At 48.9% G+C, this 27,009-nt stretch overlaps 1 protein-coding gene across 2 annotated transcripts in view; it reads right to left on the reverse strand.

Annotated features, from left to right (window-relative positions):
• The window catches only part of FRMD6 (FERM domain containing 6), a 176,052-nt gene that overhangs the window by 19,752 nt on the left and 129,291 nt on the right, over positions 1 to 27,009 (reverse strand). For both annotated transcript variants that reach the window (XM_082217914.1, XM_082217915.1), the window contains 8 exons: positions 22,660 to 22,750; positions 19,891 to 19,970; positions 15,788 to 15,864; positions 13,696 to 13,882; positions 6,391 to 6,546; positions 4,722 to 4,787; positions 3,362 to 3,430; positions 776 to 950 (listed from right to left, as the gene is read on the reverse strand). In XM_082217914.1, the coding sequence (XP_082074040.1) occupies positions 776 to 950; positions 3,362 to 3,430; positions 4,722 to 4,787; positions 6,391 to 6,546; positions 13,696 to 13,882; positions 15,788 to 15,864; positions 19,891 to 19,970; positions 22,660 to 22,750 (901 nt within the window). The remainder of the gene's footprint in view (positions 1 to 775; positions 951 to 3,361; positions 3,431 to 4,721; positions 4,788 to 6,390; positions 6,547 to 13,695; positions 13,883 to 15,787; positions 15,865 to 19,890; positions 19,971 to 22,659; positions 22,751 to 27,009) is intronic.

The raw sequence follows: 27,009 nt of genomic DNA on the forward strand, positions 1-27,009 counted from the left end.
CCTGAGAGGCTCAGGGTTTTAGACCACAGCGCCACCTGAGTCCCTTTACTTTTTACCTTTATTTCCCTTTACAACTCAACCAAGGCCCCCCCCTAATCTCACAGCTCCTCCATGTCCCCCCATCGCTAGAAAAGGGGCCACAGTGGCTTCTGTTCCCACAGCTGCACTTTTAGAATCATAGAATTGGAAGAGACCACAAGGGCCATCGAGTCCAACCCCCTGCCAAGCAGGAAACACCATCAGAGCACTCCTGACATATGGTTGTCAAGCCTCTGCTTAAAGACCTCCAAAGGAGGAGACTCCACCACACTCCTTGGCAGCAAATTCCACTGTCGAACAGCTCTTACTGTCAGGAAGTTCTTCCTAATGTTTAGGTGGAATCTTCTTTCTTGTAGTTTGGATCCAGCAGAAAACAACCTTTCTCCCTCCTCTATATGACATCCTTTTATATATTTGAACATGGCTATCATATCACCCCTTAACCTCCTCTTCTCCAGGCTAAACATGCCCAGTTCCCTTAGCCGTTCCTCATAAGGCATCGTTTCCAGGCCTTTGACCATTTTGGTTGCCCTCCTCTGGACACGTTCCAGTTGGTCAGTGTCCTTCTTGAATTGTGGTGCCCAGAACTGGAAACAGTATTCCAGGTGAGGTCTTTAAACTCAGCAGACATCAGCTTCCTGTTCTCCTGGCTGCTCAAAACCTTGTGGACTAGCACCCTAGGCAGGCAAGAGACACAGGCTGAAGCAAAGAAGGGCCGAGACAGGGCAATTCCTACCTTCGCTCTCCTCCAGCTTCCTGATCTGCCGCAGGACGGGCTGCAGGTTCATGTAGAGGCGGTGGCTGTTGCTCAGAAGCTGCAGGAGGTGCCGCGAGCGCAAGGGGCAGGCAGTGTAGTAGGTGAGCTTGCGGGCAGAGGGCAAGCCGTCGGGCAGGATCTCAAACCTCTTGCCCTGCGGAGAGAAAGGAGCGCATTCGGGAGTCAGCTGGGGCCTGGAGACCGGACGCTGCCGTAAGATTCAGGATGCAAAAGCAAAAGCACTTCTGTACGCAGCGCAGAGTTAAACTGTGAAACCCCTTCCTGCAGCGATATCCCCCAACTTGGACTTGACTATTTGAAGAACTTCTGGAGACAAATGAAAATGCGGGCAGCGTCCGAATTATGAGCAGTGGAATGAAAACAATGGTGAGGCAGAGGGCCTTCTCGGTGGTGGCGCCCGCCCTGTGGAACGTCCTCCCATCAGATGTCAAGGAAATAAACAACTGCCTGAGTTTTAGAAGACATCTGAAGGCAGCCCTCTTTAGGGAGGTTTTTAATGACTGATGTTTTAATGTAATTTTTAAGGTTTTGTTGGAAGCCTCCCAGAATGCCTGGGGAAACCCAGACAGATGTGCGGGGTATGTATGTATGTATGTATAAATAAATATTTTTATTATTATTGAGGTTAATTTGTATTAGATTAAAGTATGTCATATAAAACAGTAGGTATAAGGTGGAATAAAAACACCATGGAAGTAAGGGTGGGGAGTCAACAATTTTAAGAAAAACATATACAGTTGTACCCTGGAAGTCGAACAGAATCCGTTCCGGAAGTCGAGCAATCTTCCAAAATGTTCAGAAACCAAAGCATGGCTTCTCATTGGCTGCAGAAAGCTCCTGCAGCCAATCAGAAGCCGCGCCGGACATCGGGCTTCTGAAAATCGTTTGAAAACCGGAACACTCTCTTCCGGTTTTTGATTGTTCGGGAGCCGAAATTTACGAGTTCCAAGGCGTTCAGCAACCAAGGTACGACTGTATTGAAATATAAGTAAATTTGTAAAACCTGTGAAAATCAATAAAAAATTATGTCTTAAAAAAAAAAAGGGGATTAGACAAATTTGTGGAGGAGAGGGCTGCCAATGGCTATAGATGAACTAAGCCACAGTACAAAAAAATGTACATTTTTTGCTCTACCCACTCTTCCTGCTGGCCCTGCCTCCTGCTGGGATGTGGCCCCTAGATGCCTTTTCAGAGGGGAATGTGGCCCTCGGGGGGAAGGGTCCTTGTGGCCCCTGCTTTTGGGGAGACACTGCTGAGAGAGACTCTGCAAGAATCCTGCTCTTCCCCAGCCTTTGAAGGGCAATTCAGTCTTCCCAGGAAGACTTTTATCAGCTGCCTGCCTCAGCAGAACTGACGTGGTTGTTTTTAACACTTTTGGCTGCTCTGTTTTATTTGTTGCCGCTTTATTATTCTGTAAGTATTTTATCGCAAGCAGCTTTGAGAGGGTTTTTATTTCTTGCCAGGAAGTGGAGCTCGTAAAAGAAGAACAAAACAAAAAATAGAAGCGCCGGCTTTGGATGTGCGAGGCCCCAAATCAAACTGCGGCAGAGCTTGCTAGCGGGGTTGAATCTTTAAAAAAGCAAGGCAGCCTCTCTAAGGCGCTGCCTTGAAATTATCTTTATTTGTTAAAGGTGGCTTCGAAGCAGTTTACCAAAGATTGCACGGCACTGTTAAAATCGCAGGGATTTGAACCGGCAACCTTCTGATTGGCAAGCCCTAGGCTCTGTGGTTTAACCCACAGTGCCACCCACCCTGGGTAGCTTCCAGCAAAGTATTCAAATACAACAACCTCAAATGTTAAAAACCTCCTTGTACCTCTTGAAGGAGCATAATCCTTGAACATAAAAAAGGTAAAGGACCCCTGGACGGTTAAGTCCAGTCAAAGGCGTCTATGGGGTTGCGGCGCTCATCTCGCTTTCAGGCTGAGGGAGCTGGTGTTTGTCCACAGACAGCTTTCCTGGTCATGTGGCCAGCAGGACTAAACTGCTTCTGGCACAACGGGACACCGTGATGGAAACCAGAGTGCACAGAAACACGGTTTACCTTCCCGCCACAGTGGTACCTATTTATCTACTTGTGCTGGCGTGCTTTCAAAGTGCTAGGCTGGCAGGAGCTGGGACAGAGCAACGGGAGCTCACCCCGTCGCGGGGATTCGAACCACCAACCTTCTGATCGGCAAGCCCAAGAGGCTCCGTGGTTTAGACCACAGCACCATCCGTGTCCCTTGCACATAACCATGTGCCATTTAGAGAAATGCTTTCTTTTGTATTTTCTTCACATTATACTCTCCGGTTGCGTCCCCGCTTTACTTATCTTCCCCCCTGGCCAAACTAAACCTTTCCAAAAAAATATGTTAGCTTGCCTCACCATCCTTCCCCCTTGACCCTTTTCGTACAATCTCCATTTTGAGGTGAAGCAACCAGAACAGCACGAGATTACCCCAAGCGTGCGCCCCAAGAAAACCCGTCGTGCAAATCTGTGCCACAGGCAGAATATTTGCGAGGAACTGAGCAGCGAATCTGACTTTGGTATCTCCCTACTCACCACAAACACGAGTTTCCCCACGTTCGTCCAAGGGAAGTCATAAAGCAACTGCCTTTCGCTGTTGACATTCTGGGAAGGAAGAAAAGGGGGGGAGAGAGACAACGACAATCATTATATTTATTACCTGCCCTTCCCTAGCATGCCTCATGGTGGGTTACGGCAATGTAAAACTAAAAAACAGTTAAAGCAGATTACAATCACAGGAACAGGCCCTGAAAAGACACGTCTCAGGCACCAGGGATGTGTCTTCCGCGTACAATGAAAGACGCACCTCCGTGGGGAGGAATTTCCACAGGTTAGGGGCCACCACACAGAAGACCCTCTCCTGGGCTGCCGACATCATGGCTGTGAACTACTGAGGGAGGTGGGACTACCGAGAGATCCCTCTGGTGATTTTAACAGCCAAGGGGGTCTGTAGGGAAGGGGGTTTTCCAGCTATTTGGGGCCTAAGTTGCTCTGGGGTTTAAAGACAGGCATGAGCATCTTGAACTGGGTGCAGAAATGAACTGGCAGCCATGATAAAGGTAAAGGGACCCCTGACCATTAGGTCCAGTCGTGGCCGACTCTGGGGTTGCGGCGCTCATCTCGCTTTATTGGCCAAGGGAGCCGGCGTACAGCTTCCAGGTCATGTGGCCAGCGTGACTAAGCCACTTCTGGTGAACCAGAGCAGCACACGGAAACGCTGTTTACCTTCCCGCTGGAGCGGTACCTATTTATCTACTTGCACTCTGACGTGCTTTCGAACTGCTAGGTTGGCAGGAGCAGGGACTGAGCAACGGGAGCTCAGCCCGTCGCGGGGATTTGAACCGCCGACCTTCTGATCAGCAAGTCCTAGGCTCTGTGGTTTAACCCACAGCGCCACCCGCATCCCGGCAGCCACGATAGCTGAATATATTTACCATTTGCAGAATTTTACAATATAAAATGGGAGGTTCAAGGCAGGCAGCCAAGTAGGAGAATGGATTGCAAAGTGTGTGTGTGTGTGTGTGTGTGTGTGTGTGTGTGTGTGTGTGTTTATCCCACGGGATCAGAAATGTTGGTGGTCTTTTTTTCCTAAAAAGGTACATCTTTTCTAAAAAGGTACATCTGTGCACATCTTAGGTTTCAGAAAACTCTCCCCATCTCTTTCTGCAGCTCTACTCTCCAAAACCTGGACTCTCCAGCATGGAGACGAGTTTACCTGCTTTCCGGCAAGCCTCAAAACTCAGAAGGACTGTGAATCATCACACACACCACACACACCCCGGAAATCCAAATCCCAGATTCCATGCAGCGTTTAGCCTGCTAAAAGCGAGCCGGCTTAAGTCTGGGAAAGCAAGAAGCCATCTCCAACAGTATATAATGTTTTGGAGGCGCGTACCTGGAATATCTGGATGCCTCGAGTGGTAAGCCCTAGGGTGAGGGAGGCCTCGATTTCCTTCTTGTCCTGCGAGAAAGAAATGATAATGACTCTTTTTGCCCTTTTACAAAGCCCTCACCTCGCACACACAATCCGAACGGCTGTTTTACTTGGGAAAAGGAGGGTTCAGACAGGGAGAAAAAAGAGGGGCCCCTGATTCTTCAGAGCAAGGCTGTGTGTGGATTAAGAGAGCATCCTTCCCCAGCCCAGATGTTTCGGACTACAACTCCCATCAGCACCAGCTAGCACAAGGGCCACACCTCGCTGGCTTCCCTCACAATCCCGTTCCAAATTCTAGCTATCACTGGTTACTTATAAAGCCCTGAAGGATCTGGGGCTGTAAATCCTCAAACACGCACCTCTCTACTACCCAGCCGTGCTCGCTGGGGGTGATAGGAATTGTAGTTTAAAACATCTGTAAGGCATCAGGTTAGCCAAGGGTGCCCTCTAGTGTCCAGTGCCAGATTGGTCTGGGAGACGTTTGCTTGCTGCTAGCGCCCCAGCTTTTCACAGAAACACAGAACTGCAGGGTTGGAAGGAACCCCTAATTCTCTAGCATGACCCCCTGTGATTTTGCAACACCCCCCACTCTGAAATGCAGCTGTCCTCCAGAAGAGAGGGCTAAAGCCTGGTGGCCAGGCTGAATAATGGCCTCCGTCATCAGACCTTGCAACTTATCTTTACAGCTGATTCAGAAGAGTGCCGTTGCAAACACACACCGTTGCAGTTTCTCAATGAGCCATGTGAAAACGCAGCACTAAATTTCCCCGAGGTTATTCTTATTCTTATTCCAGTGGTACTTCTGGTTGCGAACGGGATCCGTTCCGGAGCCCCATTCGCAACATGAGGGGAACGCAACCCGCGTCTGCGTGTGTCGAGATTCGCTGCTTCTGCGCATGCTCGTGACGTCATTTTGAGCGTCTGCGCATGCGCGAGCAGTGAAACCTGGAAGTAACCCTTTCCGGTACTTCCGGGTTACTGCGGGACACAACCTGAAAAGACGTAACCTGAACTGAACGTAACAAAAGGTATGACTGTATTATTATTATTATTATTATTATTGTTTATATACCACCCTATACCTGGTGGTCTCGGGGTGGTTCACAGAAAAGATCACAACATATATAACCAAAATAAAAACAACAACCCAATTAACACCCCCCCCGAAAAGAGCCACATTTTAAAAGAGTATAGGATGTCAAACAGATCAACCAAAGGCCTGGTTAAAAAGGAGCATTTTTGCCTGGCACCTAATGGTGTGTAATGAAGGCGCCAGGCAAACTTCCCTGGGGAGAGCATCCTACGGATGGGGAGCCACTGCAAAGAAGGCCCCGTTCTCGTGTTGCCACCCTCCGGACCTCTTGAGGAGGAGGCACACAAAGGAGGACCTCAGAAGACGATCTCAAGGTCCAGGTAGATTCATATGGAAAGAGGCGGTCCTGGAGGTATTGCGGTCCTGAGCCGTTTAAGGCTTTATAGGTCAAAACCTATTGTTTTGGGGCCAGGAGGGGGAGGGAGAATAATGACCAGGGACACGAATTTTTTTCCGCCTTCCCAAATGGAAGACACAAACTGATCAGCGGCTCTTGCCTTGCCTAACTGGGCCCGTTCGATTCTGCCTCCCCCGTACCTTATACAATCTATAATAATGCACAGCCACGTCATCGAGGCGGACAGCTTCCTTGATGTACTTCAGATGGGCCTCAGAGGCTGTCAGGGCGCACTGGTCCTTGTGCATGACTGGAATGTGCTTCAGGATGTAGTCCTTCCCTCTCTTTGCCACCACCTGCCGAGAGAGAGAAGGGGCGCTGGGTGTTAATTGCGCCTGGCTGGGAATCTCAGGTTTGCTAGGCGAAATAACAGTGGACCGGAGACGACTTCACACAGCCTTCCCAAATCCCAGTGGCCTCCAGATGCTTCCAACTGGAGCAAGCCTGCAAGTTATGCGGGGGTTATGTTCTGGGGGTGCCACCTAAAGCCAAAACAGCATGCACTCAAAATGCATGGCAATTGGGGCTGACTGCCAAAGTCATTCCCCCCAGAACCTTCACCCTTTCCATATATTTTTTCCTGTTATTACAGTGGTGCCCCGCAAGACGAATGCCTCGCAAGACGGAAAACTCGCTAGACGAAAGAGTTTTCCGTTTTGGAGGTGCTTCGCAAAACGAATCTCCTATGGGCTTGCTTCACAAGACGACAATGTCTTGCGAGTTCCTGCTGGTTTTTTTCCTCCCCCCCTTTTTCTAAGCCGCTAAGCTGCTTATCAGCTGATCCGATCAGCAGATAAGCCGCTAAAAGCCGCTAATAGTGCTAATCCGTCAATGGGCTTGCTTCGCAAGACGAAAAAACTGCTAGACGAAGAGAATCACAGAACGGATTCTTTTCGTCTTGCGAGGCACCACTGTACATGTGTCAAGCTAAACTGAAATACTTTATTGACATACTTTATTGTCACTTCTACAACTTGTATACAGTGAGATTACACAAGCACCCCCCACTCAGCTCTCTTAGTCTTAATTCCCCTCATTTACTGACGCAAACCCACCAAACCCCAAAGTCCCTGTTGTTATCTTTTCCTTCAGCGGCCTAACAGCCCACGGATAGAAGCTGTTCTTTACCCTGTTGGTGCAACTAATCGCGCTTCTATATCTTCTGCCCGAGGGCAGAAGATCAAGAAAGTGTCTGCCAGGGTGTGAATCATCCCTGAGAATTTTCCTCACTCTCCTGAGGCAACCTTCTTCCGCTATTTCATCCAGCGGATTCACGGGACAGCCCATAATATCTTGTGCTGTATTCACCAACCTCTGTAAACACTTCCTATCAGTTGATGTCAAACCAGCGTACCACACTGTGATGCAGTAGGAAAGGACACTTTCTATTGTGGACCGGTAGAAGGAGATAATCAAATGTTGATTGACATTGTTCTTCCACAATACTCTGAGGAGATGGAGTCTCTGTTGGGCTTTCTTAATAATAATAATAATAATAATAATAATAATAATAATAATAATAATTTATTATTTATACCCCGCCCATCTGGCTGAGTTTCCCCAGCCACTCTGGGCGGCTTCTAAAAGAATATTAAAATACTATGATACATCAAACATTAAAAGCTTCCCTAAAGAGGGCTGCCTTCAGATGTCTTCTAAAAGTCTGGTAGTTGTTGTTCTCTTTGACATCTGGTGGGAGGGCGTTCCACAGGGCGGGCGCCACTACCGAGAAGGCCCTCTGCCTGGTTCCCTGTAACTTGGCTTCTCACAGTGAGGGAACCGCCAGAAGGCCCTCAGCGCTGGACCTCAGTGTCCGGGTAGAACGATGGAGGTGGAGACGCTCCTTCAGGGATACAGGACCGAGGCCGTTTAGGGCTTTAAAGGTCAGCACCAACACTTTGAATTGTGCTTGGAAAAGTACTGGGAGCCAATGTAGGTCTTTCAAGATCGGTGTTATATGGTCTCGGCGGACGTTCCCAGTCACCAGTCTAGCTGCCGCATTCTGGATTAGTTGTAGTTTCCGGGTCACCTTCAAAGGTAGCCCCACGTAGAGCGCATTGCAGTAGTCCAAGCGGGAGATAACCAGAGCATGCACCACTCTGGTGAGACAGTCCGCGGGCAGATAGGGTCTCATCCTGCGTACCAGATGGAGCTGGTAGACAGCTGCCCTGGACACAGATTTGACCTGCGCCTCCATGGACAGCTGTGAGTCCAAAATGACTCCCAGGCTGCGCACCTGGTCCTTCAGGGGCACGGTTACCCCATTCAGGACCAGGGAATCCTCCACACCCGCCCGCCTCCTGTCCCCCAAGAACACTACTTCTGTCTTGTCAGGATTCAATCTCAATCTGTTTGCCGCCATCCATCCTCCAACCGCCTACAGACATTCACACAGGACTGTCACCGCCTTCACTGGTTCTGATTTAAAAGAGAAGTAGAGCTGCGTATCATCTGCATACTGATGAACACCCAGCCCAAACCCCCTGATGATCTCTCCCAGCGGCTGCATGTAGATGTTGAAAAGCATGGGGGAGAGGACAGAACCCTGAGGCACCCCACAAGTGAGAGCCCATGGGTCTGAACACTCATCCCCCACCACCACTTTCTGAACACGACCTGGGTTGTATTGATCTTCCAAGTAAGGTCTTCACTGAGATAAATGCGCACAAGTTAAATGCGTGCACTTGCAGGCTTACTGTACGACCCCAGCCAATGCCTCTGATAGGCAGGAATTATGGGAGTTGTAGTTTAGCACCACCCAGAGGGCCGCAAGTCCTCAACTACCCGTCTTAGGGAGGACCTCTTCCCAGAGGTTCTTCTCCTTTCCTTTAAAAGAGCAGCTGAAGTCTTCTCCAGCATACCTCCCTTTTTCTAAAGTCACAAATACGAGCGTCTATGGTGCTGGAGGAGACTCTTGAGAGTCCCATGGACTGCAAACCTATCAATTCTGAAGGAAATCAGCCCTGAGTGCTCACTGGAAGGACAGATCCTGAAGCTGAGGCTCCAAGACTTTGGCCACCTCATGAGAAGAGAAGACTCCCTGGAAAAGACCCTGATGTTGGGAAAGATGGAGGGCCCAAGAAGGGGACGACAGAGGACGAGATGGTTGGATAGTGTTGTCGAAGCTACCAGCATGAGTTTGAGCAAGCTGCGGGAGGCAGTGGAAGACAGGAGTGCCTGGCGTGCTCTGGTCCATGGGGTCATGAAGAGTCGGACACGACTAAATGACTAAACAACAACAACATAGCAAGGCTTTCAGCGTGTAAATAAATGTTTGCAATTCTCAACAGCATTACTTTGGGGCAAGCAAGCGGCTTTATTTATTTATCACGCAGTTCCGGCTGGTTAAAACTGCACAAGTTAAATGCACGTAAGGTTTTTTCCCCCCAGTGTGGAAAGAGCTTATCTGCCTTGCTTGCTGTGCATAGCCCTCTCAGCATGCCGGCTCTGGAAGAATGGGCACGGTCGCACGAGATCTCACAAGAGCATCCCAGAGATGGTGCACTGAGCAAGCCGTACCAGGTGAGCAAGGCAGAGAGCAAAAGGATGGCTTTAAAGATCTCTTCCTTGCTTTTGGGCAAGGCACACTCAGCACGCCAGCTCCAGAAGGGCAAGTATCCTTGTGAAGGGACAGTTCAAGTATGTGAGGGGCTCCCTGGTCCTGAATGGGGCAACTGCCCCTGAAGGACCAAGTGCGCAGCCTGGGAGTCATTTTGGATTCACAGCTGTCAATGGAGGCGCAGGTTAATTCTGTGTCCAGGGCAGCTGTCTACCAGCTCCACCTGGTACGCAGGCTGAGACACTGCCAGAGTGGTGCATGCTCTAGTTATCTCCCGCTTGGACTACTGCAACGTGCTCTACGTGGGGCTACCTTTGAAGGTGCCCTGGAAACTGCAATTAATCCAGAATGCAGCAGCTAGACTGGTGACTGGGAGTGGCCGCTGGGACCACATAACACCAGTCCTGAGAGATCTGCATTGGCTCCCAGTACATTTCTGAGCACAATTCAAAGTGTTGGTGCTGACCTTTAAAGCCCTAAACGACCTTGGTCCAGTATACCTGAAGGAGCGTCTCCACCCCCATCGTTCTGCATGGACACTGAGGTCCAGCGCCGAGGGCCTTCTGGCAGTTCCCTCACTGCGAAAAGCAAAGCTACAGGGAACCAGGCAGAGGGCCTTCTCGGTAGTGGCACCCGCCATGCGGAACACCCTCCCTTCAGATGTGAAGGAAATAAGCAGCTATCTTCTCTTTAAAAGACATCTGAAGGCAGCCCTGTTCAGGGAAGTTTTTAATATTTAATGCTGTATTGTTTTTAACACTTGATTGGAAGCTGCCCAGAGGGGCTGGGGAAACTCATCCAGATGGGCGGGGTATAAATAATGAATTATTATTATTATTATTATTATTATTATTATTATTATTATTATTATTATTATTATTATTATGTGCCTTTTTGTGTACATGTGGGGCCCCTGGAACCAAACCCCCATGTAAGATGCCATTGTACTGTACTGCCTTTCATTCAGGGGCTGGGGAATGACAAGGCTGTTTATGCAGCCCAGAGCATGCATTACCTAAAATTCAGAATTTGGATTCGGGGCTATGTGCGTGCAACAGATCACTTACATGTTTATATCCCTCCTGTTCTTTGCAGAGTGAAGGTAGAGAGAGTGCTTTTTTTGCCAAGAGGCATTTTAGACTCTGGAATGTGTTTTCATTTCAGAACACCCGTCTCATCCCAGCGGTTGTGTCTGCTATCTGAAGTCTGAGCTGTTGCTCCCGCCCCCCCTTAATGCAGAGGAGATGCTAAACACTCCTGGGGAAGAAGTGCTTAAAATGGAAATAGTGAGTCAACCTTGCTGCAAGCGTGTAATCCTCTTAGCCGACACGTTTGCAGCGAGGGCTGGCTTGGGAGTCGGATGAACTTGAAGCCTGAGACGGGTCGGTCAAACACACCAAGCCACTCTTTTGCCTTGTGCCAATATCCACAGGAAGGCCTCAACAGGCATGACATGGTCGCTGCCAGCTTACTCGCACAACACTGCAATCGTGTAGGTAAATCCCGCGAAAGTTGCAGGTCTGCGGTGTTTTTCTGGTGTGGCATAGCATCATAGAGTTGGAAGGGTCCCATAGCTGCCAACGTTTCCTTTTTTTAATTCCCTTATTCCAAATAGGGTTCCTCGCAAGTTAAGGGAAAAGTTGACAGCTGTGAAGGGAGCCCAAGGGCCATCTAGTCCAACCCCCTGCCAGGACAGCCAGCTTGGCCCCGCAACCATGGGTGCCTGGGGCCATGGGCATGCATGGCCCTGGCACTGAAATTTGTGGGTGCCCGGCCCCATTCATGGGGAATTTTGTGGGTGCCCGGGCACCCGGGGAGCTGGCAGCTAGGCCTCCTTTAATGCGGGAATTTCAGCTAAAGCATCCATGACAGATGACCCCCCCCCCAACCTCTGCTTAAAAACCTCCAAGGAAGGGGAGTCCACAACCTCCCGGAGGAGTCCGTTGCACTGTCGAACAGCTCTTACTGTCAGAAAGTTCTTCCTGATGTTTAGCTGGAACCGCCTTTCTTGCAACGTGAAGCCATGGGTTCGAGTCTAGGACCCTCGTACCTACAGGACCGCCTCTCCCAGTATGCCCCGCGGAGGACCTTAAGGTCCATAAATAGCAACACCCTAGAGGTCCCGGGCTCTAAGGAAGTCAGGTTAGCCTCAACCAGAGCCAGGGCCTTTTCAGCGCTGGCCCCGGCCTGGTGGAACGCTCTGCCTCATGAGACCAGGGCCCTGCAGGATCTGATTTCTTTCCACAGGGCCTGTAAGACAGAGTTGTTCCGCCTGGCCTTTGGCTTGGAATCAACGTGATCCCCTTCCCCTCTTTCCTTTCTCCTTCTGTGATGGAACTCCTATTTGGGGACTTCCCTGGCTTTTTTCTGGCCCACGTAGGACCCGTCTGGATAGTTAGCCTTGGTGAAGACTTGACGTTTTCATCCCCAAAAAAGTTTTTGATTTGAGTTTCTACTGAAATGAGGCTGCATTTTAGTGTTGTATTTTAATCTTGTTTTTAAGTTGTATTTCAATCAATTGTTTTTATACCTGAGCCTGGTCTTGGCTGGGGAGGGCGGGATATAAATAAAAATTATTATTATTATTATTATTATTATTATTATTATTATTATTATTAAATGCAGGTTGGGAATGCAAACCACTGACGGACCCACGGTCTGGCTGGGTATGAGGCAGCCTCCCATGTCCCTAGGAAGTTTGGAAGCCAGGGCAGGAAGGGCCACAGCGCCAGAGACAGAATTTGCAAGCAGAAGGTCGCAGGTTCAATCATAGAATTGTAGAGCTGGAAGGGACCCCTGAGGGTCATCTAGACCAACCCCTGAAATGCAGGAACCTGCATGAACAGAGAGCCACCCAATCCTCAATGGCACCCTCAGGCAGGGTTGGGGAGAGCCTCCTGCCTGAAATCCTGTTGAGCTGCTGCCAGCCAGTGTGGGCAGCACTAAACTAGATGGACCAAGGGTCTCGGGCAGGTTCCTATGTTCAGGCATCCATTCGCAAGTACTGCTATGGCTCCACCTCAGAGCCTGGCCGCTGCGGATGGAGCCGGCGAAAAACAAAACACCAAAAGCAACAGGCGTATTGGCCATAGCTGACAACCGTCCCTTATTTGGCGGGAAAGTCCCTTATCCCAGTGCCGTGTCCCGCCTCTGTCCCTTAAATTTCCCGGGTTTCAAAGGAAGCAGCTCCTCTCCCTCCCTCCCTGCCGGCCAGGGAGGAGGGAGGCTCCAACTGTGTTGCTTGGCTGCGTTGCTCACCCAATAAGGAGTCTAAGAACGACTGGGGGGGGTGGAGCTTGCATGCCTTGTGCCGATTAAATCAGCCGTGTTGCTGGGGACTCGCCTTTGCTCAGCGCTTCCCAGCGGAGAGGTGACGGTGGTTTTCCTTGCTGCATCCCCTTTGCCGGGTTGCTGCGCTGTGGGAACCACCGCTGGAGGCTTCGTTTGGCTGCTGCCTGGGCTTTCTGCCTTTGGCTTGGAGGGGCTCAGAAGTTGAACATACCTGTGCCCAGAAAATCCCTTATTTTGGCTGCTGATCCCTTGTTTTTGAGGCTGCTGGTCCCTTATTTTCAAATCTATAAGTTGACAGCTATGGTAATGGCGCTCTCCTCCGAGGGGAAAGCCAAAACAGACAGCGCCGCCAGATTTCTGCAAAAGGCAACTCGATCCCTGCCAAGCTGGAAAGCCCCACGGCCACCCTCAGAATATTTTCCGGCTGACAGATACACCCGCCCACAAACTCCTCGTGCCGTCTGGAACGGCTCGGAGGACGGGTGGCCTTCAGAGCTATGGCAACATAGCTTGTGTTTAGGCACCGGGAAGAGAGATGAAGGGGATTGAGGGGGAGAGAGAGAGAGCCTATGCTCGAAGGAAGAGGGTCTCCTACCCAAGCAGGGAAGTAGGCTTCGGGTTCAAAGTATTTCCCGTAGTGCTTGTTCCTTTTGAAGTTGCCCAGGTCGGCTTGCAGGGCGAAGGCTGCCAGCAGGAAATAGGCCTCCTCGCGAAGGAGGCTCTGCGAGCGGAGGACTTGCTTCCTCAGGTGCCAGTAATAATAGTAGCGGGCGGTTCGGTCGCTGGAAGGAGAGGGAGAGAAAGGAAGAGGGATTTAAACGAAGAACGGCAGGGGAGAAACGAACAAGCAGAAGTCATGGATGTTTTTTGCTGGGGTTGGTTGCTTCTTCCTTGTAAACTTTTTATTATTATAAATTTTTAATTAGTATTTTCCACACAACAACACGAAAAATATCGAAAAATAACAATACACAAAACACAAAAACCGACTTCAAAAAAGCAAAAAAAACACCACCAAATCCATATCTTACAAGTTAATAATATAAACATCAAAAAGAGAAAGAAACATTGACTTCCACCAATCCCACAGCACCTCCTTTACCTCTCATTGTGTCTTCCTGTTTTCCTTATCATCTCTATCCTAGCATCCAGATATAAATCTTTCTTATCCTTTCACTTCACAAGGTTATTCCAGATTTCTGTCCTCGGACCTTGGCTTTTAAGGTATTCATTTAGACACCCCCATTCCTTCTTCCTTGTAAACTGTGCAATGGTCTGAAATTCGATCCAGCTCACTTTTAAACTGACCTTATTCGCACTTTGCGAAACAATATGGAAACCAAAGCCAGGCTATACTTTCGGGAATTTGCTCACATCTGAATTTTGTCGTGCTTTTCTCCAGCCAGGAAATGTGTACTAAATTGCATAGACTCTGGTAAAGTGTGCATTCCAGGTGCGTTTAGCAGTGAAAATGATGTACAGAACGCATTCAATTAGTTTGCACGTGAACTTTTCTTTAAAAAGTGGAAACTGATGCGAAAGTGTGAGGACCTGAATTTGAAACTGGGAAAAACGAGGAACTGAAAGAAACCGAAATTGACGGATTCATCCCTCTGTAGTGACTGTAGATCATTATTTTTTATTGTTAATTCATTTATGTACGGTTTAATGCCAAAACAGGGTCCTAAGTGGTTTGCTAAATATAGAAACTAGTTACACAAATATTAAAATGTAAGAATCCACCATTAAAACAATGAAACAATCCCATTAAATGGAACACTTCTCCAACTGAGAGCAATAACTTGTGAAATATGTACAAATGCACAGAAGTAATTCTCTTCCTGCTGCCCCCCCCTTTGCCTCCAAAATGGCCCTGTGCCAGTGTGTGGGTCGAGGCGAGGGGTGATAGCTCCATCAGTTAAGCAGAAAGCCATACGCTGACAGAGCAATCTCCTTAGAACTACACTGAATGACAGTAGTAATATATATATTAAAAAATGTCATATTATCACACTATCATTATTAATTTTAAGCTACTTTAGGCCCAGTGTAGGGATGCGGGCGGTGCTGTGGTCTAAGCCACTGAGCCTAGGGCTTGCCAATCGGAAGGTCGGTGGTTCGACTCCCCGCAACAGGGTGAGCTCCCGTTGCTCGGTCCCTGCTCCTGCCCACCTAGCAGTTCGAAAGCACACCAGTGCAAGTAGATAAATAGGTACCGCTCCAGCAGGAAGGTAAACAGCGTTTCCATGCGCTGCTCTGGTTCGCCAGAAGCGGCTTAGTCATGCTGGCCACATGACCCAGAAGCTGTATGCCGGCTCCCTCAGCCAATAAAGCAAGATGAGCGCCCCAACCTCAGAGTCGTTCACGACTGGACTTAACTGTCAGGGGTACCTTTACCTTTACCTTTTAGGCCCAGGGTAGTATCGTAGTTGGCTGCAAAAAGATCAAGCAATTAACTCACCAACAATGAGAGATCCAAAATGTTGACACGGTTTTGATAACATGCTAAGGAATTGACATGCAACTAATTTATCAATAAGAACTCAAATTGAGCAGCTTTCCCAAGAAATAAATTGTGGGCCACCATAAGGCCCACTTTTTCTTCCATGTGGCTCTTTGCCAACAAGGCTTTCGGCAACAATTTTCCTCTGCTCCCCCCCACCTCGCAAAAACCCCTTCCCCTTTACCTGATCAGCCGGCCGTTTTCCACGTAATACTGGACTCGGAAGTGAATGATCATGGGGGGGCCAAATTGGTCTATACCCTGCAACCAAAGGCAAAAACAAAGGATCAGCCTTCTGCTTGAGGCAGGGAGGGAGAAAGACCCCCCCTCCAGAAGACATCTTCTCCCTCACCCCCTAAGAATACTGAGCCCCAGCAGGAGCAGCGTGTTAATGCTGGGATGCATTTGGCAAAGGAGCAATTGTCACCTCGGCAGCAGCGGGAGACCCAAAGCTCCTGGGGCGATCTGCCTTTTTGTAATAAAAAAATTCCTTCCAGTAACACCTTAAAGACCAACTAAGTTAGTTCTTGGTATGAGCTTTCGTGTGCATGCACACTTCTTCAGATACACAGTGTGCATGCACACGAAAGCTCATACCAAGAACTAACTTAGTTGGTCTTTAAGGTGCTACTGGAAGGAATTTTTTTATTTTGACTATGGCAGACCAACACGGCTACCTATCTGTAACTGGTACCAAGAGTAAGAAACTCTTTGCTTGTCTACTGGCCAGCGATAGTCTAACATCTGTCATCTATGGTCTCTAGGTTAGACTACTGCAATGTGTTATAGGTGGGGCTGCCTTCAAAGGTGGTTCGGAAACTGCAGCTGGTGGAGAATTCAGCGGCCAGATTGCTGAGTAACACCAGTTTTGGCACAGGCGTTCTGGCTGCTTCTGGGCCCAATACAAACAGCAGGTTTTTACCTAGAAAGCCTTATGCAGCTCAGGACCACAATATTTCAAGGACACCCTTGCCCCCCTTGAACCAACCTGGACCCCATGCCCTTCATCGGAGTCCCTTCCCCGTGCCCCCTTCTGAGGGAGGAACGGAAGGTGGCAACATGAGAAAGGGTCTTCTCAGTGGTGGCTCCCCATTTATGGACTGCTTGTCTCCAGGACAGCCAGGGGCGGGGTTTGGGTTTGTTCTTTTATGTACAGTGGTCCCTTGGTTCTCAAACGCCTTGGTACACAAACATCTTGGAACCCAGACACTGCAAACCCAGAAGTAAGTGTTCCGGTTTGCAAACTTTTTTTGGAAGCTGAACGCACTCCATTTTGAGTGTTACACTTCCGATTTGAGTGTTGTGCTGAGGTCTGTCTGTTTATGCTATTCATTTGGCGTTTTTGTTTCTGTGGCTCTTTTTGTTTTGCTTTTGTGACTGTGTGGAACCCAGTTCAGCTACTGATTGATTGACTGATTGATTATGTTACTGCAGTACAGTGGTTACATACTGTCAGGGGTTCAGGAGCAGAGGCGAGGGCAAGGGAGGAAACAGAGAGCGAGGGGGAGGAGGCAGAAGAAAGGATGAGTGATGACGACGATCCGAGATCTCCGAGTCTTTCCAGTGAATCAGAAGATTCACAAAAAGGAGCACCAGTGGCCAGGGCAAGGGGGGAGACTAGGGGGACACCCCAGGAAGAAAGAGCCAGAGGGGACACAGAGGGGAGCAGTTGGAGATCGGGACCAACGTCACCGCCAGAGAGTAGGAAAGAGGAAGAGCGCCAGGGAGCAAGTGCTGGCAGCTCGCAACAGGAGGGAGGGCACGAGTCAGGAGTGGCCACACCTTCATCGGGGAGCGAAGTGACGGTTAGACGGAAAGTGGAAGGTTGGGCGCGCGCGCCAAGTTCAAATGCACAGGAAGGTGGCGCAGTAGGCAGCCCGGAAAGGGAGCCAGGTCCTAAAGCCCGGCGCAAGGAGACAGGAGAGTCAGGGGGGTCAGCGTCAGAAGAATCCCGGAAGGAAGAGACTTTGTTCTGCTGGACCCACGCCTCTGCATGCTTTGCTCCTCTATAGAAGTTTTGAGGCTTCTCAGCACAAAGAACCCTTCAGTTTCACGGCGCCTGCGTCGAAGCCCTTGGAATTTTACACCGGATGGAGCCCTTCGCCTAGTTTTGCAAAGAAGGCAGCCGCGAGGCCGAGGCAGCCCGGGATAAAACAGCCACAGCGATGATACAAAAGCCAATCTGGAATCCTAGCCTGAGCCACAAAGCGCATTGACACCTTACCGGCACAGAAACCCCTCTCCCATCTTCAGCCCCCCTCCTCAAAATCCACGTTTCCTCACCTATCTGTGGCCTTGCCACTTTAATCCTTCTTCCCAGCTGCAACCAACTTTAAGTTCCTTGCCTGCTAAGTACCTAGTTTAAGACAAGCCTACCGAGATGCTTAGAAAGCTGAGATAATTTTAATCTGTTTAAGGATTTAACTTGTCTATCTTTTAAGAGTATACAGATAGGTAGCCGTGTTGGTCTGCCATAGTCAAAATAAAAAAATTCCTTCCAGTAGCACCTTAAAGACCAACTAAGTTAGTTCTTGGTATGAGCTTTTGTGTGCATGCACACTTCTTCAGATACACTGAAACAGAAGTTGCCAGATCCTTCTATATAGTGAGAAGGTGGGGAAGGGTATTACTCAGAAGGGTGGTGGGAATGGGAGATTGGCAGATAGCTGAGATGAGCCTGTTGACGACTCTTAACGACTGCAATAGGTCTACAGGAAAAGGCAAGGGGTGAGAAGGTGAAAGATGGCTTAGTCATGTATAATGAGATAAGAATCCAATGTCTCTGTTCAACACGGCTACCTATCTGTAACTGGAACCATGGAAGGCACCACATTGAGCCGCATGAAATGGAAGTCCATCAACCTCACCAAGAAACTTGCACAGGTACAGACTGATATCTTCTTTCTTACTAAATGCAAGAACCTGGACATTATACCCAAGGGTCTTAGAATTAAGAACCCTCTACAATCCACGTATCCCACTGAATATGCAAGAAAACTATGCAACACTTTCTCTAAGAAGCTGCTCAAACATCTGATCAGCGTTCTCTACTCTAAACAGAAGCTAATAAAGGAGGAACTCCTTGTATTAGACAACTCTATCAGGTACCACCAAGCTTGGCAAGAGTTCCAAAAGGAAAAACAAAACATTTACCACTCTCAACTGGAGCTACTGAAAAAACAGAAAAACAAGAAACTCTGTGTATCTGAAGAAGTGTGCATGCACACGAAAGCTCATACCAAGAACTAACTTAGTTGGTCTTTAAGGTGCTACTGGAAGGAATTTTTTTATTTTGATTATGGCAGACCAACACGGCTACCTATCTGTGCCTTTTTGTAAAAACGGTTTGCACCACCACCTACACTGGGAGGGTATAACCTGAGCTTCAGATCTGCCGGTAACCCGAACTTCAGGTTCAGTCTTGATCTGTGCGCCCTTTTTGTTATCTGCTACCAGAAAACCAGACCCGAACTTTTGCTGCTTTGACACGAAACCCATCTGTCTGGAGGAGGAGACGGCAGCTGGATGCGGCCGCGCTGTCTTTCGGGGCCAAGGCCAACTCTCAGAGGTCCTTAAAGGCCATTTTCTGAGATGCTGGCAATTTGTCTCAGGGGCAGGCTGGAGTTTCAACACCAAGCCGGCCTTGCCAGCTGAAGCTACGGGATGCTATATGTTTCCAAAGAGCCGGGCTTTGAACGCCTAAGCGGCTCAGATCTCCCAGCCGTCCTTTCTTAGAGAGGGGAAGAAGATACTTTGTGTGTTGATTGGTTGTTTTAAAGCAGGCCTGGCCAAACTTGGCCCTCCAGATGTTTTGGGACTGCAACTCCCATCATCCCTAGCTAACACGACCAGTGGTCAGGGATGATGGGATTTGTAGTCACCAAACATCTGTATGGCCAAGTTTGGCCATGCCTGTTTAAAGCTCTGCAAACTGGCTTCAGATAATTTAAGCTTCTAATTACAACTTCTTTGCTCTGGGAAAAGGTGCCTTTGTTCCAGGATGTCAGAGAGCTCTCAAAGGTTGCGAAAATGAAGCCGCCGGTTCTTCCTGCTTAAATCTGGTGAGGATAAGGTGAAACAGGTGTTCTTGTGGCCAGCTCACGCTACGGCAAAGTAAGAACAAGCAAGACGAGCTTGCAGAATCAGGCCAATGTCCCATTCGGGCCAGCCCAGACGCGCCTATTGGGAAACCGGCAAGCGGGATCTGAGTTCAAGAGCATCATTCTCCCCTTCCTGCAGTTTCCGGCAACTGGGGTTCAGAAGCGGAGCTGAAACCAGAGTCCTTACCTTACTGGCTTCTTTCTTCCACTCTTTCGGACAGTACTTGCAGAGCTTTTGGGACAGCTCCATATAGACGTGCTCGTTGTCTGTGCCGTGGGAAGAAATGGGAAGCTGAGATTAGACAGCGGGCCTGTTGCAAGGACTCTCCCGATGTTCCTCTAAAAAGCGGGGACAATTCGGCACTCGCAGCCAAAAAGAACCACAGTATTGCAGTTGACAAAGGCAGCATTTTAGTATTTTATGCTGGGGGTGGGTGGACAGATTCCCCAATGAGCTGCTCTTTGGGTACTTGCTTTCAAAATGTATTTTATAGTCGACTTTTGCAGTATATCTTTGCCCAGTGTTATTTTTAATATTTGTAAATAAAAATAGAGTTAATAAAAAGATTTTAAAACAAAGATAAACATGCTTAGCTGCAAAAGATTAATTTTTTTTGCATGTTTACTTTTTCCTGATAAGAAACAACATGGGAAACGGCACAGGGACAATTAGATGCCTTTGCCCACGAGAGGCGCTGCAAAACGCCTCATCCCTTTTAAGCGATACCCCAACGTCAAACTTCCTGTGCTTTTGATTTGATGCTGGTACGCTGAAAGCAGTACAATGCTAACCAATCTCCTCTCATGGCCAGAGATTCCCTTCTTCCTCTTCCCCTCTTGTGCAACTAACTCTCTTTAGGAATCAGCCATGGTTTAGGGCAGGGGTCAGCAAACTTTTTCAGCAGGGGGCCAGTCCACTGTTCCTCAGACCTTGTGGGGGGCTGGACTATATTTTGAAAAAAAATATGAATGAATTCCTATAACCCACAAATAACTCAGAGGTGCATTTTACTGTATATTTCGCTCTATAGGACGCACCGGACCATAGGACGTACCTTGTTTTAGAGGGGGAGAACAAGAAAAAAAAATTCTCCCCCTCTCTGCTCAGCGCCCCTTCAGCGAAGCGGCAGGAGAAACGGAGCCCCTTCCATTTCTCCTCCCGCTTGGCCGAAGGGGCGCTGCGCAGCTCTCCCTCTTCTGAAGCCAGGAGAGTCTTGCTCTCCCGGCTTCAGCAAAAGGAACCTGAAGCCTGCGGAGCGCAGCGGGAACTCGCTCTGTGCTCCACCGGCTTCAGGCGGCTACCCCTGAAGCCTGGAGAGCGAGAGGGGTCAGTGCGCACCGACCCCTCTCACTCTCCGGGCTTCTGCGAAAGCAACGCGAAGCCTCCGGAGCACGGAGGGAGCGCTCCCTCTGCACTTCCCGTTGCTATCGCTGAAGCCAAGGAGCCTGCATTCGCTCCATAGGGCGCGCACAGATTTCCCCTTCATTTTTGGAGAGGAAAAAGTGCATCCTATAGAGCGAAAAATACGGTAAATAAAATCACATATTCTAAAACACCAGGCAGGCCCCACAAATAACCCAGAGATGCATTTTAAATAAAAGGACACATTCTACTCATGTAAAAACATGCTGATTCCCGGACCATCTGTGGGCCGGATTTAGAAGGCAATTGGGCCGGATCCAGCCCCCAGGCCTTAGTTTGCCTACCCATGGTTTAGGGTTCCAACTGCACTCAGGTGCTAACTGTGGTTTGCCGACTCCCAACCATTATGGGCTGCAACTGCCATCATCCCCAGGCAGCATGGCCAATGGCCAGGGATGATGGGAACTGTAGTCCAACAAAGATCTGGAGGGCCACCGCTTCCCCGTTCCTGAACTACAGGATTAGCCAGAAACCAGCTTCTAACGATAGCTATGGACCATGGCTCGAGGTAATTACGGTTAGCAAATGCGGTGATTCAGATCTACAGCCGCACCACATCCGAGAAAGCATGTTCTCCTTCATGGAGAGCACATGTTGCGGTGGGGGCCGCCAGGACACTCCAAAGTTGGGGGGCGGGCTAATTGACCATTGGCCACTGATTCGATTGGGCTTCCCTTGTCGTTGGGAAGAAGTTAATGTTGCCATTTGTTGATTGACAGCCAGAAATGCTAAAACTCCTTGAACGAGGCTAGGGCTTCCTCTTTTCGCCCGTGCATCGGATTGCCCGTCCCCCCTCCCTAGAATTAGGGTTGTTCGCTTGACCTTGCTATGCCTGTCATGGGGTCGTCTGCTCTTGGGGCAGGGGCCCGGTAGGAATTTTGTCCATCTGGCTGATTGGCTGGGGCCATTTGGTTTTTGCCTACTGCGTAGCACATTGTCACCACTTGTAAGGTTGCGGTTAGGCATTGGTTTATGGTTTGGTTGGTTGGGGGGCATGGATTGGCTGTGCCTGCCCCTCTAATGCTGCTGCTGCAAGGGATTCTGTTAAAGGAATTGGGGGCTAACTACTGCTTGTCCACCCTGTCAAGGGGGCTCGGGCCACTGCAAGAGCTCCTGGTTGCATTTGGGGTGGGCTGAGGGCAGGTTCCCTGCTCCATCGTTACCCCCAAGTGTATTCTCCTTTTCTGACTTTCGCAGGCGTGCGGAATGTCAGACTGTCCCCCACGGTGGGGGCAGCTAGTCGCAACCAATGCCTATGCAACCACTCACATGTTTGTATTTTAATAAAGTTGTGGCCAAAATTATGCCAGAAACCTTAAACAAAAATATTGGTGTGATGTGTGAGTTATTGGGGTGGCCCTGGGGACGCGCAAACATCCTTTACTGAGAGGCGCTTCCGCACATCGGCAGCAGAAATGTTGTGCTGAGTGCTCACTGAGCGAGAGAGCAGCAGCGGTCTAGCTGAAGGTCACTGAGCAGCAGGGCAGAGGTGCAGAGAGTGGAAGGAAGCCAAACCCTTCTCTCGGGACTTACTCTGAATGACGCTGAGTCCGAAGAGGTGACAGTCCTTCAGCCGCAAGAGGTCACACACCTGGACCAGTAACTCATGGCACAATATTTTGACCTACAAGGGGGAGAGGGTGGTGGAGGGAAAGGGAGTTATTTGGGGAGCGACTTCTGCAGGGATGATATAGAAAGACCCATTCATTTATTTCAGGATTTATAAGACGTCCAGCATTTGGAGAACGCCCAGGCAGCAAACAGCAAAGATCACAAGACATAATGCAGCATGTAAAAGCAGTTTTATAATTGCAAGACGCATGGGTGCAACAGAGCTTTCAGAATAAGAATAATACATTTTTATTTATACCCCACCCTCCCCGGCCAGAGCCGGGCCCAGGGTGGCTAACACCAGAAAAATTACAATAAAAACATAATAGGGAAGGGGGAAAAACACAATTTAAAATACAGGTTAAAAATGCAATTTAAAATGCAGCCTCATTTTAATAGTAGCCCAGGGATCAAAACCATAAGGGGAGGGAAACATAAGGGTCAGACTGAGTCCAAACCAAAGGCCAGGCGGAACAGCTCTGTCTTGCAGGCCCTGCGGAAAGATGTCAAGTCCTGCAGGGCCCTGGTCTCTTGTGACAGAGCGTTCCACCAAGTCGGGGCCAGTACTGAAAAGGCCCTGGCCCTCGTTGAGACCAATCTAACCACCTTGCGACTTGGGACCTCCAAAATGTTGCCATTTGTGGACCTTAAGGTCCTCTGCAGGGCATACCAGGAGAGGCAGTCCCGTAGGTCCGAGGGTCCTAGGCCGCATAGGGCTTGAAAGGTCAAAACCAGCACCTTAAACCTGACCCTGTACTCCACCGGGAGCCAGAGCAGTTGGTAAAGCACTGGATGAATGCGATCCCGCGGCAAGGACTCCGTAAGGAGCATCGCCACGGCATTCTGCACCCACTGGAGTTTCTGGGTCAGCTTCAAAGGAGTCATGTAGAGCGAGTTACAATAATTAAGCCTGGAGGTGACCGTCACATGGATCACTGTGGCCAAATCAGGGCTTTGCATGGGCACAGAGGGAGGAACGTGCAAGATTCCCAGACTATCCCTGAACCTTTATCTCTATGCTAACTCCTCCCTCTCCTTCCTTGTTGTTTAGAGGGCTACACCTTTGGTTGCATCCTGTTTATAACTTCTTCCTCGCGTTTCTCTCTCCGAGACGAGGGGTCAGCCAGGTGGATAAGGTATAAATAATAATTAAAACATTTATTTTTATTTTTACTATCCTCTGAAAGAACCAAGGGGCAATTACGGCTGACTTGCTCTTCTCTAGGCTTCTTAGTTAGATGAGAACAAGAAACCTTTTCTATCCACAAGTTGAGTAGTAAGAATTCCCATCATCCCCCAGCAGCGTGGCCAAGGGTGAAGGATGATGGGAGTTGTAGTACAACAACATCTGGAGGTTCCTGATCCCTGGGTCCGTTGCCAAGTGGAGTGTTAATCATGAAATTAACAGCAGCTACCCAGGATTTTGGGCAGGGTTTCTGGAGATGACGGGAATTGAACCTGGAAACGTTTGCACGCAGAGCACAGCATATGCATTAAGCTCCAAGGGCTCAGAGCCAGAGGATTGGTGGACAGAGGGAGAAGACTGTTTTGTGGGGACAGGGGTAGGCAGGTATGGATGACTCCCTGGTCCTGAACGGGGTAGCTGTGCCCCTGAAGGACCAGGTGCACAGCCTGGGAGTCATTTTGGACTCACAGCTGTCCATGGAGGCACAGGTCAATTCTGTGTCTACCGGCTCCATCTGGTATGTAGGCTGAGACCCTCCCTGCCCGCAGACTGTTTTGCCAGAATGGTGCATGCTCCGGTTATCTCCCGCTTGGACTACTGCAATGGGCTCTACGTGGGGCTACCTTTGAAGGTCACCCGGAAACTACAAGTAATCCAGAATGCGGCAGCTAGACTGGTGACTGGGAGCGGCCGCCAAGACCATATAACACCAGTCCTGAAAGATCTGCATTGGCTCCCAGTACGTTTCTGAGCACAATTCAAAGTGTTGGTGCTGACCTTTAAAGCCCTAAATGGCCTCGGTCCAGTGTACCTGAAGGAGTGTCTCCACCCCCATCGTTCTGCCCGGACACTGAGGTCTAGCTCCGAGGGCCTTCTGGCGGTTCCCTCACTGCAAGAAGTGAGGTTACAGGGAACCAGGCAGAGGGCCTTCTCGGTGGTGGCCCCTGCCCTGTGGAACGCCCTCCCAACAGATGTCAAAGAGATAAACATTTACCTGACATTTAGAAGACATCTGAAGTTGAAGTTTTTAATGTGTGACATTTTAATGTATTTTTAATCTTTGTTGGAAGCCGCCTAGAGCAGCTGGGGAAACTCAGCCAGATGGGCGGGGTACAAATAAAAAATTATTATTATTATTATTATTATTATTATTATTATTATTATTATTATTATTATTAACCATGGTTAAGGGAAATGTCGCAGAGCTACACAGAGCCACAACGCCATTCTCAATTCCAAAGCCATCAAAAACAAGAACGAAAATAATGATTCCAGACTAGAACAACTGGAATCCCAAATATCGTTTCCAGGCAGTTAACTGCAAAGGGGGGAAACTGCAAGATCCATCGGACCCAAGAGGGCTTCCATTTTGCTTAACCCATTGCGATTTCAACAGCTCTGTTTGGAAGCTTGAAGCATGGGAGATGGAAAGCCGTTCCAAATGTCTAGAGAGACCGTTATTTGCTCACGGTCGTCAGGCCTCGGCTTCTCCCCGTTTTGCGGCAATTACGGAGACGGTGTGCAAATAAAGCTACAAAAAATATTCTAATTTCCAGCACGGCTCTGGATGGTTTAAGGGCCCCCTCACTTCGCCAAGAAGGCACCAAGCCAGAGACTTAATAATTGAAGAATTCAAAACAGCCGCATAAGCAACTCTCTAAAAATCTTGCATGTAAGAAGAGAGGAAGGGGTGGAGTGGGAGAAATGGCCCTGTCAGAGAAACAAAGGGAAGGCAAAAGCTCTAAAGGATCATCGCTTGGGAACTTCTAAATAGGACATCAAACTGCCAGGGGAGAGAAATTTGGTAGAGAGGTGGGCATGCAATGCAGCGATCCTTTAAAATTAAAGGAAGTTCTAGTCACACAGCCAAGACAAAGAGCTTTTGGGTGAGCAGCAAGGATATAATGGGTGAAAATTGTAACTTTTCCTTCTTTTCAAGCATGAACAGCACAGGCCTCTCTGGGTCACAGCCAGTGCCGGATTTACGTATAAGCTAAACAAGCCATAGCTTAGGGCCCCACTTTCTTGGGGGGCCCCCAAAAAATGTAAAAGTAAAAAAAAACACCTGGATGTACATTTCCAAAATATAAGATAAAGAACAAATAAAATAAAACCTATATACAGCAACCATGTTTTGTGTTGTGTAGTCTCCTATGATGTAAGTCATGGGCCCTGCCTGCTAGCCTGCTCCCTCAAATATCCCTGGTTTGCTCCTTTCTATATATAGGGTGCCTACATTCTGCATGGACTGGTCGCATGGCAACATGTGCAAATGGCTTCAGATACCTATTAGGTCCTTAAATGATCATATAGCACATATTCACCACAAAAAACGGGGACAATTTGTTGTTGACAAAGGACAGCTGGACATATAAAGGGCCCCATGACCTTCAGCAGCTTAGGGCCTCATCAAACCTAAATCCAGCCATGGTCACAGGTCCAAACCCCATGAAAGAAAGGACAGGAGGAAAACTGTTCTGGATAAAATTTAGAAGGCTGGCTATTGCGGAAGCCAGCCAGGAAAGGGTTGAGAGAGACAGGCCTTTTAAACTGTCAGCTCTTCAAAGTCATTTTGTGTTGGGCTCCATGATCACTGCAGATGGTGACAGCAGTCATGAAATTAAAAGACGCCTGCTTCTGGGGAGAAAAGCAATGACAAACCTAGACAGCATCTTAAAAAGCAGAGACATCACCTTGCCAACAAAGGTCCGCATAGTTAAAGCCATGGTTTTCCCAGTAGTGATGTATGGAAGTGAAAGCTGGACCATAAAGAAGGCTGATCGCCGAAGAATGGGTGCTTTTGAATTCTGGTGCTGGAGGAGACTCTTGAGACTCCCATGGACTGCAAGAAGATCAAACCTATCCGTTCTGAAGGAAATCAGCCCTGAGTGCTCACTGGAAGGACAGATCCTGAAGCTGAGGCTCCAATACTTTGGCCACCTCATGAGAAGAGAAGACTCCCTGGAAAAGACCCTGATGTTGGGAAAGATGGAGGGCACAAGGAGAAGAGGACGACAGAGGACGAGATGGTTGGACAGTGTTCTCGAAGCTGCCAGCATGAGTTTGACCAAACTGCGGGAAGCAGG

The sequence above is a fragment of the Podarcis vaucheri genome (genome assembly GCF_965113315.1).
Source record: "Podarcis vaucheri genome assembly, chromosome: 1".
NCBI lineage: Eukaryota > Metazoa > Chordata > Lepidosauria > Squamata > Lacertidae > Podarcis > Podarcis vaucheri.